The following is a 15,208-nucleotide window of genomic DNA, read 5'->3' as shown; positions in this document are numbered from 1 at the left end:
CAGTACCTGTACCCCGTACCTGTCTGACAGCTCCGCGGCCGCTGCGGACCGCAGAACTGTCCTTCGCGCCTCCACCTGCCCCGCCAGTTATCTTGGCAATCGCAGCCGGTTCCGCTCTTCACTCCGGGTGAGCGAAGACTCGGGCAGCCACCCGGGAAGGGGGCGGACGCGGCTGGGGCTCTGTTTGGGCGTCGTCACCTAGCAACCGGGCACGCTCCGGCGCCGTCGGCGGGAAGACTACAACCCCCATAATGCACACCGCCCGCCGCACGGCGAAGGGCGCCGCGGCCAGGGGCTGCCTCCCGCAATGTCCATCGGGACTTGTAGTCTTTCGGGCCCGCGGACGCGTAGGGTCGCCTCGCCGGCCCAGGGCGCGCCTCGGGCAGGGCGCGGCGCGGGCTCGGGGATTGGGCAGCCTTCTCCCGCCCGCCCCGCCCGCGGCTCTCGGCGGGCTCTGGGGCTCGCGGCGCTCTCAGCGCATGTGCGGCGCGGGGCGGCCGTGACCACGGAGGCGCGGGGTGCCAGCCAGCTGCGAGGAGCCGCGCGCCCCCGAGCTGCGCCTGTCGGTCAGCCCGTGCGCCCGCGCGCCGCTCGCGATTCTGAGAGTCCTCCCTGGTGCCGCTTGCCGAGCGTTCTCCCGGCCGCGCACCTACCCCGCGCACCTGCCCGTTGCCTGCTGGCGTTCCAAGCTCCGCTCGAGCCCAGCCGCCCCGGGTCCGAGCGGGGGCCCCGGCTCGGTTCTCACTCCGCGTCCGCCCCGCGCCGCAGCCGGGCCCGGCCGCAGCGCTGCGGAGGGCGGAGGCCGCCCGGAGCCCGGCCGGGGCCGGCACAGCGATGATGAACAGATTCCGAAAGTGGCTGTATAAACCCAAGGTGAGCGGCCCCCGCCCTGGGCTGGACGCCCCCCGCATCGCTGTCCCCTCGTCCCCCGTACTGACCTCCTGTCGGTCCCTCTGCGGAGACAGCAACCCTTTACCTGTACATGAAGAGCCCTCTTTCGTGCCGTCCGACTCCCCTTCCCTCTACTCCGCGTCTTGGACAGACCTTCGTGGCCCTACCCCTGGGGCGGGTCCGACCCCCAGGTCCCCAGCCCTGGTCCAAGACTCATCCTCTTGCTCTTACTCTCCGGCGCACTTTCCTTCTCCCGGTGCCCGCGGCCAGAACGGGTCCCGCTCCTCCCCATCCCTGTCCTGGATGGTCCCCTCTTGCACCTGGTGGGCCCCCTCCCCACTACTTCTTGCTCCCCCTCCCTGCACCGAGGTTGCCTCCCTCATTCCCCTCCTGCCTACTCCCCTCCCCCATTATCCTGGGCCGGGAGTGGACCTCCCCAGCTCCCTCCGCACTCCAGAACAGACCCTCGCCCCACTTCCCCAGGTTCTGGAGGGAACCCCTATTTCCCAGTCCCGGGTCCCGGACAGACCCCTCCTTCTCTGTGTCCGAAGAGGATCCTCATGCCACTGCCCCAGTCCTCCCTTCCCGAACCTGGCTTGCTCCACACCTCAGCCCAGTTCATGTCCCCATCCTTATCTCATCCCCACCCGCGTCCTCTCGAATCCGGGACAGGTCTTCCGCCCGGCACCCGGCCCGCGGGGGAGCGCTCCTGGGCCAGCAGCCTCCGCGCCGCCGGGGGGTGCGGCTCCCCACCAGCGCCGCCAGCCCTCCTAGCGCGGCGGGGTCGGGGTCCCAGCTGCGCGCCCTGCGCCTCGATGGCTGCGCCAGTCGCACTGCGGGCGCTGCGTCCCCGCCGCCTGCCTGGGGCTCGTGTCCACGGCGGCTGGAGCAGGGCCGGGTGCGCTGTGCAGGGTCGAGGCGCGACGGTGCTCGGGACCCAGGTGCAGCGTCCTGGGGCACAATGGGTGTCTGGGGGCTGCGCCTGGGGGCCGGCGCAGCGGGAGGTCCCAGGCGCTGGGGTCTTTGGGGGAGGGCATGGCTAGGGTGGGGCCACTGCGGCGACCCAGGGCGGGAGCGTGGCCGGCCACCGAATTCCCGCAGCGCGGACATCCGAGGCCGCGGTGTTGCCAACCAACTCAGGGAACTGATCCTCCTCCCCCGCGGTGACCACTTTTCTGGTGCGGCGTCCCCAGCCCCCTCCTCTGTGGTGGGTGATCGCTCCAGATGAGGGTTTCCTTAAGTCTATCTGTGCCGCCCATACGCACATTCCCCGGAGGCAGCCGGTCGGCTTGGAAGACCAGCACCCGAGGTTTGGGGGCGAGCTCAGGGACCCGAAGGGCTCGTGTTTTGTGGCCTTTGAGGTCGGGGAGTTCCACTTGGGGTTGGAGAGTGTTGGGTCGGGGGCTTACAGACTGCCCCTTGTTGGCCCTGGCCTGGCCTACGGGGACTCAGGCTTGCCTGGTGCACAATGTAGCAGTGCTCCTTGCTCCCGGCTCCCCGCCAGGTAGCTGGGGCTTGGTCCGTCTCCCAGCCTGGTGCTTCCGGGTGCTGGGTGTGGTTGGGGCCTCGCCTGCCCTTGGCCGCTTTCTGCGCCCAGCCCTCCCTGCTGCGGTCCCTCCAGGACTGCTCTCAGTCCTGCCTGCTATCGCTGCATGGGTCGGCCAGGGAGGGTGGAGGCCTCCACACTGCATATCTATCTGTTCAAGGAGTGGCTTTTCATTTGAGTGACTTTCTGTCACCAGTTAAGGAAAAATTAAGTCCACTTGTGAAAAGGTCATTTTGGGGGTACGCAGCAGCATTATTTTTTTTTTCAATGACAAATGGCAGGGGCAGACAGGAAAATGTCTCTTATGTCAAATAACATTCTGGTATCTCTGAAAACACTCGTCAGGGGCACTTGGGGCCTCGGGGATGCCCTTTCCAGTCATGGAGGTGGAAGAGGGCTATTTCCAGGATCACACCCTTACATTGTTGGAAGGGAAGGAAAAGTAATTGCAGGCGTTCTATTTCATTAGTAGCTGAATCATTTCAGAGTGGCTTTGCCTGTTTCAATTTAGGGTAAAGACTTTAAAAGTGGAAAATGTTACTACCCTTGAGGTTGTGTCTCTGCGTTAAGAATTGTGTCCCTAACTTTCCCTCTTCATCGAACAGCTGCCCTTCCAGGCAAGCTCCAGGGGTACCCAGGGCAAAGAGGAGAGTTGATGAATTTACCAATCCTGGTGATTAGGCCCAGAGCTGTGTGCTTTAGGAGAAGGGAGGGAATACTGTTTAGTCCAGACCTTTCCTTTTATTCGTTGTCATGTCTTATCTGGCTGTCTGATATTAGTTCCTTAGCCCTGGACTTGAGACGTGTCTCGGTCTCAGATCTCTGTTTCTGGCCATGGAGTTTGCTGGGAGCTAGTGCCCTGCAGTCAGTCTGAACTTAGGCTGTTTTTTGTTTGGGATCTGTCTTTGGGATTAGATATCTTGCTTATTTGAAGGATCAGAGTATGGTATATCAGCTAATAGCTTTTCATTTTTTAAACCAAAGTTGAGATTTTTGCCTTGGATTATGAATTAAAGTTTATGCTTTTCTTTCCTAATTTAACACATTTTGGCACAAGTAAGCACAAAGTCACTTCTGGGAAGATTCTGGGCCTGGAAGAGTTGAAATGTTAAATGTTAGCTGCAAGAGGATGAATCTGGGTAATATTGTTGCCTGCAGTTAGGATGCTTTTTTCACTTTCGTATTTTGATAGATATACAATTCAAATTGCATTTTTAATTTAATTCCTGCTTTTTTGTTGTTGTTTGTTTATTTATTTTTTTGAGACAGGGCCTTGCTCTGTTGCCCAGGCTAGAGTGCAGTGGCATCATCATAGCTCACTGCAACCTCAAATTCCTGTCCTCAAGAGATCCTCCTGCCTCAGCCTGCGAAGTAGCTGGGACTACAGGTGCAGACCACCATGCCCAGCTAATTTTTGTATTTTTTGTAGAGATGGGGTCTTGGTACGTTGCCCAGGCTGGTCTGAAACTCCTGGGCTCAAGTGATTCTCCCACCTCAGCCTCCCAAAGTGCTAGAATTACAGGCATGAGCCATCTGGCCCCTTCTTTGGTTTAAAACTGAACACTGAGCTTCTTGTTCATTATGATGTAGTGGAAAATTTCTGAAATAAAGATAATTATTCATTATTCCTATAGTTCTAAAAAGCAATTGGAAATGCCTAAAAATATTCCTATATGACCCTTAAAATTTTGATATATGAATCATTTAATAACTGCTTAAGTTGAGTAAAAAATATCTAAGAAAGAATAGTTTAACATTAAAATGACATTTGAAGATTATCATATTTTTTCTTCAAATTAGTCTTTTAAATACTAATATGATTTTTTTTTTTTCCTTGAGACAGAGTCTCACTCTATTGCCTGGGCTAGAGTGCCGTGGCGTCAGCCTAGCTCATAGCAGCCTCAAACTCCTGGGCTCAAGCGATCCTCCTGCCTCAGCCTCCCGAGTAGCTGGAACTACAGGCATGAGCCACCATGCCCAGCTAATTTTTTTTCTATATATTTTTAGTTGTCCAGCTAATTTCTTTCTATTTTTTTGGTAGAGACGGGGTCTGGTTCTTGCTCAGGCTGGTCTCGAACTGAGCTCAAATGATTCGCCTGCCTCGGCCTCCCAGAGTGCTAGGATTACAGGCGTGAGCCACTGCGCCCGGCCATGATTTTTCTTTATGTAAAGTGTTCAGGTTTTGTATTATCCTGACTTTGAACACAACATAGAAAAGACAGTGTGCAGGAAAACTTCTTAGCCTGTCCTTCTTTATTGATGTTGGTGAAATATTTTTTTGCTTTTCTTTAGAGTAAAGCCTTTCCAAGAAAGAGTTGGTGTTTTAAAAAGGTGAACCATTTTAGCATAGCTGGTATCTTCATTTGAGACAAAAGTATCAGAGCTTATGTTTCTTGCTTGGTTATAAGTTCCTTTTAATTGTCCTGTCTGGAGATCCCTGGTCACTAGGAGGCGATAAATCCTGGCATGGGAGAAGGGGACCCCGACCTGGACCCGGGCAAGATTTCTTGGCCATCATCAAAGACTATGTTACAGATCATCTGAGATGAATCTGTGTTTTCCATCTTTGAGTAGGAATTGATCCTTGGGTGGATCATGTTGGCTGGATGGAGGAGGTTAGCTTCGTGCTGACTGGTCACCATGCTCAGTCACGCACCCTGACAAGAGTGCTCTCATCTGTACCCCTAAACCTCTTCTGGGGGTGGGGGCTGTTAACTTTCCTTTTCCCCTTCTTTGTAGGGGAACATTCCTTATAAATCTGCTTTACCGAGTGATGTTTATCTGGCAACTTTCTATAAATATTCTGGGTTCAGATTGGAGATGAAGTGGCCTTTGCCAAAAGAAGTCTGAGTGACTTGCTGGGTACATGTGCGCAATAAAAGGAGAGCCTGTCGGTCTTTGTAAAGTTGGTGCCAACCCTCAACAGCAAGTTTTGTGGAAACCTGGCAGGACTAAGTAGTGCTAAGCATGGGACTGCCTGCCTTTGGCTGTTGAGTTAACCCAGGGGGTCTAGATCCACACCCAGGGTCCCTCTGGGTTTCCAGAGTCCCAGCCCACCCGGCCACCAACCCTTGAGTGGAGCTGCTTGTTGGTGGTCAGCTCTCTGCACCTTGACCACTTGGCTGATGGGGGTGGCACTCTGGAAGTGCAGTGGCAGATGGGGGCAGGTCCCAGGGCAGGGTGGTGGGCAAAGTCCTGGGTTTGTATCTGTCTAGCCCCCAATGTGCATAGATGAGGTATAGCTCAGTCCTCCTTTCAGGGCTTCCCAATGGTGGCCAAGGGTTAGGGGTGATGACACAGATCACAGACATATAGCCCTGGTACCAGCAAACCTGAGGCTTGGAGCCCTATGGGGGGGTCTTGGTAGAGGCAGGTGAGACGTGTGGTCTTCCCACAACCTCGATCCTGTCTGCCCTGGCTGGGATCTGGACAGGAGTGTGACCTGTGAGAAGGCGGCCACGAGCACGTGCCTTGATTTCCCCCACTCTGCTTCACCTGGCAAATGAGCTGCTGTCCCTGTAGTACTATGTCAGTGCTCCGTGCCAGGCATAGACACTCTTCTAGGTGTTTGGGATTTGAGTGCTCACTTCTAGCCAGGCTGCTAATTGATTAGTTTTTTTCAGCCCATAAACTTTAAGTGCCCAGCTGCGCCTGGGGTTGTCCTTGGTGTAGCATGTTTCTCTCCAAGGTGAGCTGTTGGAAAGTCAGTGTTCTGGATGCTGCACGGGCGGTGCCAGGGCTATTCTCCCTCTCCTGGTCAGCACCTGGTACCGAGTGCGACTGAGAAGTCCTGGGAGGGTTGCAGCAGCGGGGCTGGCCCTGCAAACCCCTCTGTGTCGCCCAGGCGCTCCCTGAGTTCAGAAGGCCCTGGGGCTCCTCCCTCCCTGTGCATCCCTGACCTTCAGTTCTGGGGAGTCTTCCTCTGGCCTTACCAGCACCTCAGGCTGTTGTCAACTGACTGTGGAGGGCCTGAGGTCCATCTGCCTCTTAAGGTGGCTTTGTAGAACTACACCCTGGTCTCCTAGGAAATGACTGTCCGAGGGCAGCTCACATCTCACTTCCCACTTCCCAGGCTTTGCTGAGGTTTCTGCTTATGGTGGCAGAGCAGGGCCTTTGCGCCTTGCCCTGTACCAGCCGAGTTTGCAGGGTGAGGGAGGGGCTGAGCTGCAGACACAGGCGGGCATCAGCCTCTGTGCCGCATCACTTGGGGCTCCGCGCTGCCCAGTCAGAGCAATGCCATTTGCTGGAAGTGTGTGGTTGGGTTTCTGTTAAATGCTCGAGGGACAGGGAATCAGAAGCTCTCTGTAATTGATGTTTGGATCCAGTGGGGAGGGAGGGAAGCCAGGGCCTCAGTGCCTGCCCCACACTCTAAATGGGAAACCTTTTGGATAATCTCATTCAACCTTAAGAGGAGCAGCTTTAGTGCCTGGTTTGTGCCAGCTAGAATTCCCAGAATACCAGATATACTTGCTTTAAATGTGTGAAAATGCACATCCAAGAGCCCACGTGGTTTGGTTTTGTTGACAGCCTTGCATAGCTACAGTTTTTAAGTTGGGTGTTGTGGGCCCCTGCAAAGGTGAATAATGGTGAGCTGATCCCAGCTTAAAGAAAAATAAATACCTAGAAGGCTGTGGGTTTTAAGTATTTCTCCCATTTTTTTTTTAAATTGTCTTAAGTCTTTGTTGAGTGCTATGGCTGGGAGCCTCTGATAGGGCAGCAGGGGCTTCTGCTGCAGTGCCTGGGTGGGAATCCTTCAACGTCCCTCCCAGCCATACCTCAGTTTCCCTAGCTGTTAGGTGGGGACGATGGAACCTGCCTTGCAGAGTTGTTGAGAGCCTCTGAGACCATCTCTGTCAAAGGTTCACAGTAATAGCTCAACATATGACCGCTATTAATACCAGCAGAACTCACAGGTAGGTAAGAGGGTGTGGGCTTATTACAGGACCAATGTTTAGTTATTTAGGGTTTAATGTCAGTATTTCATGGATTCCCAGAGGCCATCATGGCTTCCAGTTGCTCCTACCAGATCATTCTGAGATTGAAAGTGTCTTAACAGGTGCTTGCTGCCCTTTCAGCTTCTGTTTCTGGTGGCGTGCCAGGTGCTTGGTTGTTGGGAACAGACCCTGACTCAGGGCACAAGTAACCATAATGATGAATGGTACCAATGCTGCCATTGCCCCCTGTGCCCTGCTGGGGCAGAGATACTGCTGAGTGCTCTTCTACAGCCTATTGTTGGCAGAGCCAGGGCTGAATTGCCGCTAGGGTGGGCAGCAGTGGGCCCTACCACGTCAGCCTGGCCCCCAAACCCCTCAAGCCATCCTCCCGTGGCCTGTGTCCTCTGTTTGTTGGCTACATGCACAGGATCCAGTAGAGGACTCCAGGGCCATGGCGTGGGGGGGGGGGTGCTGGCATGAATGACTATGTGGGATCTTGGGATGCACCCTTTTCCCATCCCACCACCCCATGCTCAGTGAGGGGGGGATAAACTTCTGTTGGCCAAGGCACTGAGGTTTTGGGGGTTGTTTAAACTATCCTAATGCACCATGTTTTACAAATCAGGTCTCAGAGAGAACAAGTTAACTTGCTGGAGTCTTCACAGCCAGGAGGAGGCAGAACTGGGATTTGAACTCAGGTCTGCTGGGTCCCAGAGCTGGAATGTATGGCTCAGGCAGTCTTATTTTTCTGCAGGAAGGATCTGTACCTGTCATCAGTTTTTACAGGAGCCCCATTTGGTGAAATGATTACTTTTGTACTTTTCACAGTTGGATTGCAAAAAAACTTAAGATACTGATGGGCAATTCAAGTGTTTGAAGGAGCAAGACAAAAATGAATGGATTTTTTTTTTAAACTGGTCTGAATAGATTAAGCAGAAGTAGAATAGAACATTTGATATTATGGTAATTTATGTAGAGTAGTTGGATAAGATGAATGGAGTGATTTTTTCCCTTCTTACAGTAAGTACTTTGAAGCTCTTCCATTTCTCATTGTTTTCCTGCTGGATGGGGGTGGGAGGTGTAGGGGCACTTCAAATGGGGTTCCCGTCACAGCTGAGGTGCAGAGGGGTCCCAGTGCTGCATGGCTGGCCTTTAAGTTTGCTGTGGTGGATTTTGCTCCTCTGAGCTGTCCCCTGACTTCCCCCAGCCAGAGGGGTGGTGTTTTACACTGGCTTCTCAGGTTGACTGAGCTAACACACCCCATATAGGATGGTGTCCTTAATTCTTTTCTTTGGATTTCAGTTTTTGAGAATGTTTCCAATTATTTTTAGGGCTACTGTGATTATAAAAGATGTCTAAAAACAGAATCGACGACTTAAATGTCAGCTACATTTAAGAATTGTATACCTGTGTTCCTAGCAGCTCTAGTCATAGCAGCCCAAAGGAGCAAACAACCCAAATGTCCATCAAAAGAATAGATGAACAAAATGTGGTCGATCCATACAATGGAATATTATTCAGCCCTAAAAAGGAAGGACATTCTGACACATGCTACAACACAGATGAGCCTTGAAAACATTATGCTCAGTCAAAGAAGCCAGTCACAAGAAGCCATGTCTTTGTTGAATGCCATGGCTGGGAGCCTCTGACAGGGCAGCAGGGGCTTGTATAAAATGTCCAGAAGAGGCAGATCCGTTGAGATAGAAAGCAGGTTGGTGGTTGCCAGAGGCTGGGGTGGGAAGGAGCAGTGATTACTGAAAGGGTATGGAGTTTCCTTTCGGGGTGATGAAAAGGTTTTGACACTACAGAGAGGTGATGGTTGGACAACATTGTGAATGCAGCAAATGCTAATGAATTGTACACTTTAAAATGGATGACTGTATGCTATGTGGATTTCTCCTCATTTTAAAAAAAAAGAAATTGTAGCACTTTTTGGAGGTTAATATATAGTCAAGGGAAAAGCCATTTTGCACCTGAGCAGAAAGGCGTTTGGCACTCTGGGGCTGGGCAGCTGACTCAAGGATCTTTTGAAGCCACCCACCAGCCAGCCCAGCCCCACAGATGAGAGCCACCCAGCAGGGCATCTTCCTCCCTCTGAAGATGGAGCCTCACACTCCTGCTCAGCCTCTCATGCCACCTGTGCTGCTTCCAGGGCCTTTGTCCTAGGGATTCTGGAAGATAGCGGTAAAGGAATTCTGGGTCTGGGATTGATGATTGTTGGTTAATTCGGCCAACTTTCTAAAACCAGCGTCTCCCAGGGAGCTGCTCAGCAGGAGTTCGCAGACTGTGCCCGGGCTCACAGATCCTGTGTGCCTTTGCAGGGTTGGGGTGGGGCCTTTGCCAGGGGTCAGAGGGACAGACAGTGGGCAGCAGACTGGGGGTCAGCAGAGTGAGGGGGGAGGGTGCCGCTAAGATGTGGCTGTGAATGGGGGGGTGTTCTGTGCACCTGGGGCACTGGGAAGGTGGTGGGGTCCTGCAGGTGGGGTTGGGGGGTGGGATGGGGATGGGTCATAGGCGAGGAAGGTGGAGGCATAATGGGGTCAGCTCTGCTGTTGGGGGGCCCCTCCAGGCCTTCTGGGGGAGGGGCGAGACAGGAAGCGGGGACAGGCGGATAAGTCTAGTGAGAGGAGGAGGCAGCTGGTGACTCTGGAGGGAGAAAGTGGATGGACCAGGGCCTGTGGGGGAGGGACCTGGGCAGGACTGGGGGGCGGTGGGCTAGGGGAGGGTGAGGGAGCACTGTTGGGAAATGGGGTACTGGGGAGGAGGTGGTGGGGAGTTTGAGATGCCGGTGCAGCATCCAAGTGGAGGCTGAAAGGTGGCCAGGCGGTTTCCGGCCGCACAGACCCAGCGAGGGTAAAGGCCGACCAACCCACTGCAGGTTCCCAGAAATGTTGGGTAAAAGGCACAAAATCATTTTCAAAAGTACTAAGCAGGCAAGAGAGAAGGCGTAACCCCTCCGTGTCAGAAATGAGGGAACCAAAACCTAAAGCTGAGAGCATGGGAGGGTACAGTTAGAAACCACTCAGGACTGAGAGCTTTAGACCATCACCGCCTCCCACTTACTTGCCCAGGATTGATTTAGTTGGGTGTCCGCTGGGCGGGTTGGGGGTGGGGCTCAGGGGTGGGGCTCTAGCTGGGCGGGGCTTGGTAGGGCTAGCAGACTGGGGGACCTCGGAGCCCACTGGGCGTGCGCTGTTGCTGTCGGTTGAGCCGCTCTGCGTGTTCTCTCGTCCTCAGGGAGGCTGAGTCAAGACTCCTTGACGGTCGCAGGGCAGCTGAGCAGAGTTGGCAGGGTGCTTATGGCCTAGTTATACGTGGTCACCTCCACACCATCCGTATGGCCAGCCCTCATTCTAGGGAGGGGCTGTCACCTTCGCTTCTATGTGGGGGGAGCAGCAAAGTCACATCCCAAAGGGCATGTGCTGCAGCCGTGGTTTGGAAGGCTGTATCCCGCCCTGAGGCTCATGGTGGTGGCCCAGGGCCTGATGCATGGTGGCCGGAGGGGTCATGTCGGTCCAGGGCTGGATGAGGCGTTGATCGCCAGCTGGGGGCAGGTGGGAGGGATGGTCAGATGTGAAGCTCTGCTGGAGGTGACAGGGACCTAGGAAAGTTTCGCAGTCCGCTGCACTCCGTGTTGGTGCCAAGGGGTGCCTGGTGGAATAAAACTCAAACTCTCCTGGAGGAGCCCTCCTGCTGCACCTTAAGTGGAGTTTACAGAAAAAGTCACAAAATGCATGACAAAGTGGTTTTCTACAAGTAAGGATCAGCAAACAACAGGGTAATGGGAACCAAAATGACAGAGCAACTCTAAGGCGCATAAGCTTAAACCAGTCCAAGAGACAGGAGGACCGAAACCGCAAGGCGAACCCAAGACCTCTTTTAAACAAGAGACAAATGGAACTTCCAGAAATGAAAAAGATAGTCACTGAATTAAAAAACAAAACAAAAGCCATCCCAGTGAATGGGTTAGACAGCCGAAGGGGGAATCGGTGATCTGGAAGGTGGATTTGAGATCTCCTGGCTTGCAGCACAGGGAGAAAAAGCAGAATGTGAGAGGTTGTGAGACATGGAGGATGGATGAAAAAGTTCAGGGTGCATCGAACAGGACTTGAGGAGAGAGAGCAGAGAGAAAGAAGAGGTTGTTTTTAGCTCATGGCTGAGAATTTTCCTGAGTGGAATGATGGGGTTCAGTAAGCCCAAGTCCTAAACGGGATCAGTGGTGCAGCTGGACGCATCAGCATGAAACTACAGAACACAGCATCTCAGGGGCTGAGGGAAAAGGCTACAGTCTCACGGGGATGACATCTGGCCTGGCTGAGACTCGAGGCCAGGGGACTGTGGAGCAGACTCAAAGCACGGTTGTGGTTTGGCTAAGCTATCATTTGCAGAGGAGGGCAAAATGGAAGACAGTTTTAGACAAAGACAAAAAAGTAACCGCCCCCAAATCCATGCTGAAGAAGTACTGGGAAATGTACTCCAAAAGGAAAATCGAAGTTAGAAGGAAGGAGTGGGAGGGAAGAAGCGATGGTGGGCAAAGAAATCAGCAAGTGTGTGGGCAGATGGAAATCGCAGCCACTGCACGGAGTGGTGGGAATCAGTGGAGTCCACAACAAAAAGTTACTCCCCTGCAAGAATGGCCTCTAAGACAGGTGAGTGGAAATACCTGGAGTATTACTGGAGTGGTCAGAGTTGGTTCTGAGGTCTTTGATGGTTTGGGAATGAGGCTTAATATGGTGGCTGACTTCAGATCATGAGTTAAGAGTGTGACTTAGCACAGGGTAAACACTAGGATAACAGACATAGAATGAATAACTAGTAAAATGGCCAAGCCTCCCACACACTGGCAGCTCCTGGCCCCGCTGTCCCTCTTTTTCGAGCCCCCATCACAGTCGGACAAGATCTCTGGCAGCCCTTCCCAGTGGGTATTTGAAATTATGTTGAAAGAACCAAGAGAACCCTGAGGGTCTGTGACACAGGTGAGCACTGCCAGCCAGCCCTGGTGGTCAGCACTGTCTGGTCCCCTCCTTACCCCTCCAAGTCAGCAGGTCTCAGGCATAGTGGGTGCTGGGACTGTGCTTCTGGGCAGCGGCCCCTCCCTCTGACCAAGACCTGTGGGGCTTCCCTGGCCTGTGGATCTCAGATCCTGACCCAGCCCACCCAAAGTTACAGCTCAGCCATGTGGCTGGGGGTGGGACGTATTTCCAGGGACTCCTCAGACCCCACATCCCATCCTCCTTGGCCTCACACCCAAGGTCACCAGTGAATGATGGGAAACTGCAAGGATGCTGAGTTCACCTATCAATAGACTGATTGATGGTCAGTACGCAGCCTCCCACAGGGTTTGAACTCTGAGGACATCCCATTTGTCTTCTCAGACTTGGTCCAACTGGTGTGCTCCAGGCTATTCTAGAACAGCTAAGGACTCTTGGGTTGGAAGCCCTGCCTGGACATTCACCATGGGGAGAAGACTGAAAAGTAGGTGGCAGTGCCACATGGGTAACGTCATCCACCTTCCCTTCACAGCACTGTGCGGGAGATGGTGGGAAGCCAAGTCAATAGGAGGTCCCACATGGCTCCCATACCCCCACTCAAAGGGCAGTGACAAAGTCCCCCAGTACCCCAAATCCTTTGCCTATCTCGGATCCCTCTGCAGGCCTGCTGTTGCGGTAGAGGCTTCATTCCCTCCTGGGCTGCAGCCCTGGGGTGTGGGGCCATCTCTTAGGAGCTGGGGCCTGGGCAGCCTTGGCGGCTGAGGAGGAGGAAGCAGCTGGGGTTGCATGCAGTCTTGGGCCACAGCCCAGCTGGGTCACCCAGCAGCTGTAGGGAAAGGACTTGCTTTGTTCTGTGCCTGGAGGAGTCACGGGGGTCAGCAGTGTATTTCAACTTTCCTCAAACATGCTAACAACATGCCAGCCTCGTGGAAGATGCCAAGTGGGGATCCCGTTTCTGAGAGTGCTGCATGGATGAGGGGTCCTGTGAAGACCATGCGGGTGTTAGCTGACTGGGCTAGTCAGGGCAGTGAGGTCTGAGCCTGGCGGAGGGGCCTTGCTGGAGGGGCAGGCCTGGCCCTACAGGGACCGCTCGGGGACCTGACCTGATTCTTATATAACGAAAGGCTGATTGAAAGTAGAATGAGCTTAAATTATGGAATTGGTATATCATTAGATATTGATAAATAGAGATGAAATGCACCATCAACTTAATACTTTACTGCTATAATTTTTAACATTCACTTCTAATCCTTTTTATTGACGTTGTCTTAAATAGTGTTGTTCTGTGACTGTTTGACACATTCCGCCTGCTTTCTCCCTTTTCTCTGTTGCTTCATAGCTGTCTTCCTGTGGGCCACCTTCTGACAGGCTTTGCAGATCTAGTTCTCAAATCATGACGCTGGAGCTGTTTCCTCTTGAACAGCCCTGCCTCGAGGATTTCTTTGCCAGTTTTTGCTATTTCTGCCTGTTCTGCTTCATTCAGCTCTGGCTGACCCTTCAGGAGTTTTCGTGACTGTTGCTAAGCAGAGGCTGCAGGAGACAGCCCTTTAACCTCTTTCTGCTCTGTTGGGTGGTGGGGGTGGTGTCCCTTTGTGGGGGCAGTCCCAGCCATGCTTGGCAGAGGGGAGACCCTGGCCCTGGAGGCAGCAGACTCAGTCCAAATCCATGCCTGGAGCAGCTGACCTCTGGGGAGACCCCACCCAGCCTGCAGGGGCTGTCCCCAGGGTGAAACAGGTTCACAGATGCCAGGTGCTATCTCTGTTTGGGGTGTCCACTGGCTGCCAGGTGCTATCTTTGTGCGGTGCCCCCTGCCCCCCACTAAGGTAGCACTTTAGCATGGAGGAGTGATGCCTTGGGCCACCTGCTGTGCAGGCTCCACAGTGCGCAGGGGGACTCACCAGTCACACCTGCCAGCCAGGTAAGTCCCTCCTCTAGCACCAGGGCAAGGACTTCAAAAGCTAGTGTGGTTCTCCCCATGGCGGCCTGTGAGATCTGGATTCGTTCCTCTGTGTCTTTTGATGGCAAAGAGATGGCAGAACAGAAAGAGACCTGGGGTCACTGTGAGCTGCCCACCTCACAGCCCCCCAGCTGGCTCTCACCTGGAGCACACCTGTGCTTCAGGGAATAGTGGCAGGGCCATAGGGAGCTGGTTTTGTCTGAACAATCTTTCTCATTAGACGAGGATGAGGGGAGGACACGAACCTTGGCTTGGGTGTCTTGGGAGCCACCTTGGGACCCCTGGGGTTTTGTTGCTGGCTGACGAAAGGTTATGATGGAGTTGGCAGTAAGGGTGGCGGGGCCATGCGGGGGAAGATGGAGTTGCAGTGAGGCACTTACTTTGGTTTCCAGCAGCTTTGGCTGAAAAGGCAGTTTTATCCTCTGAAAATCCCTCTGGAGACGCTCAAGCAGGGATGCTGAGCCAGGCAGGTATCACCATCATGTAGTGTTCCATGAAAGCCATCTGTGCTGCTTGGAGGTTTCTGAACACACTGGCCCACACTGTGAGGTGTGTCTCTGTGGCCCGGGTGTGTGGGGCCTGCCCAGGGTACATGTTATGAAGTGTGACTTGGGCACTTGGACTCCTGCTCGCGGCCCACACTGGTGACCAGGAGCATCCCCAGGGCAGCTCTATGCTGGGTCCTGCTTGGGGCTTGAATGGGTGTCTTCTCCTCGGGCCATTTGCCAACCATCAGCTGCCTCTAGCTGTACCCGTGTGAGCAGCCAAGGACCCACAGCCCCTTGTGGTGGCAGTGCCTGTGGAGTAGCTCTTGCCCCCACCTCCCATTGGCCATCCCCGGCTAGGTGCCCCTTAGATTCCATGGGAGTTCTTTTTTTTTTTTTTTTTT

At 53.9% G+C, this 15,208-nt stretch overlaps 1 protein-coding gene across 1 annotated transcript in view; it reads left to right on the top strand.

The window, feature by feature from the left end:
- Positions 1-501: 501 nt before the first annotated feature.
- ZFYVE28 (zinc finger, FYVE domain containing 28) overlaps positions 502-15,208 on the top strand; it is a 115,036-nt gene continuing 100,329 nt past the window's right edge. Inside the window, exon 1 of the mRNA XM_012664142.1 lies at positions 502-873. Coding sequence (XP_012519596.1) covers positions 835-873 — 39 coding nt within the window. The 5' untranslated portion in view covers positions 502-834. The remainder of the gene's footprint in view (positions 874-15,208) is intronic.

This window comes from Propithecus coquereli, unplaced genomic scaffold, assembly GCF_000956105.1.
Source record: "Propithecus coquereli isolate 6110/MARCELLA unplaced genomic scaffold, Pcoq_1.0 Scaffold862, whole genome shotgun sequence".
Classification (NCBI taxonomy): domain Eukaryota; kingdom Metazoa; phylum Chordata; class Mammalia; order Primates; family Indriidae; genus Propithecus; species Propithecus coquereli.
Note: the sequence above shows the minus strand (reverse complement) of the source record. Positions and strands in the feature narration are given on the sequence as shown.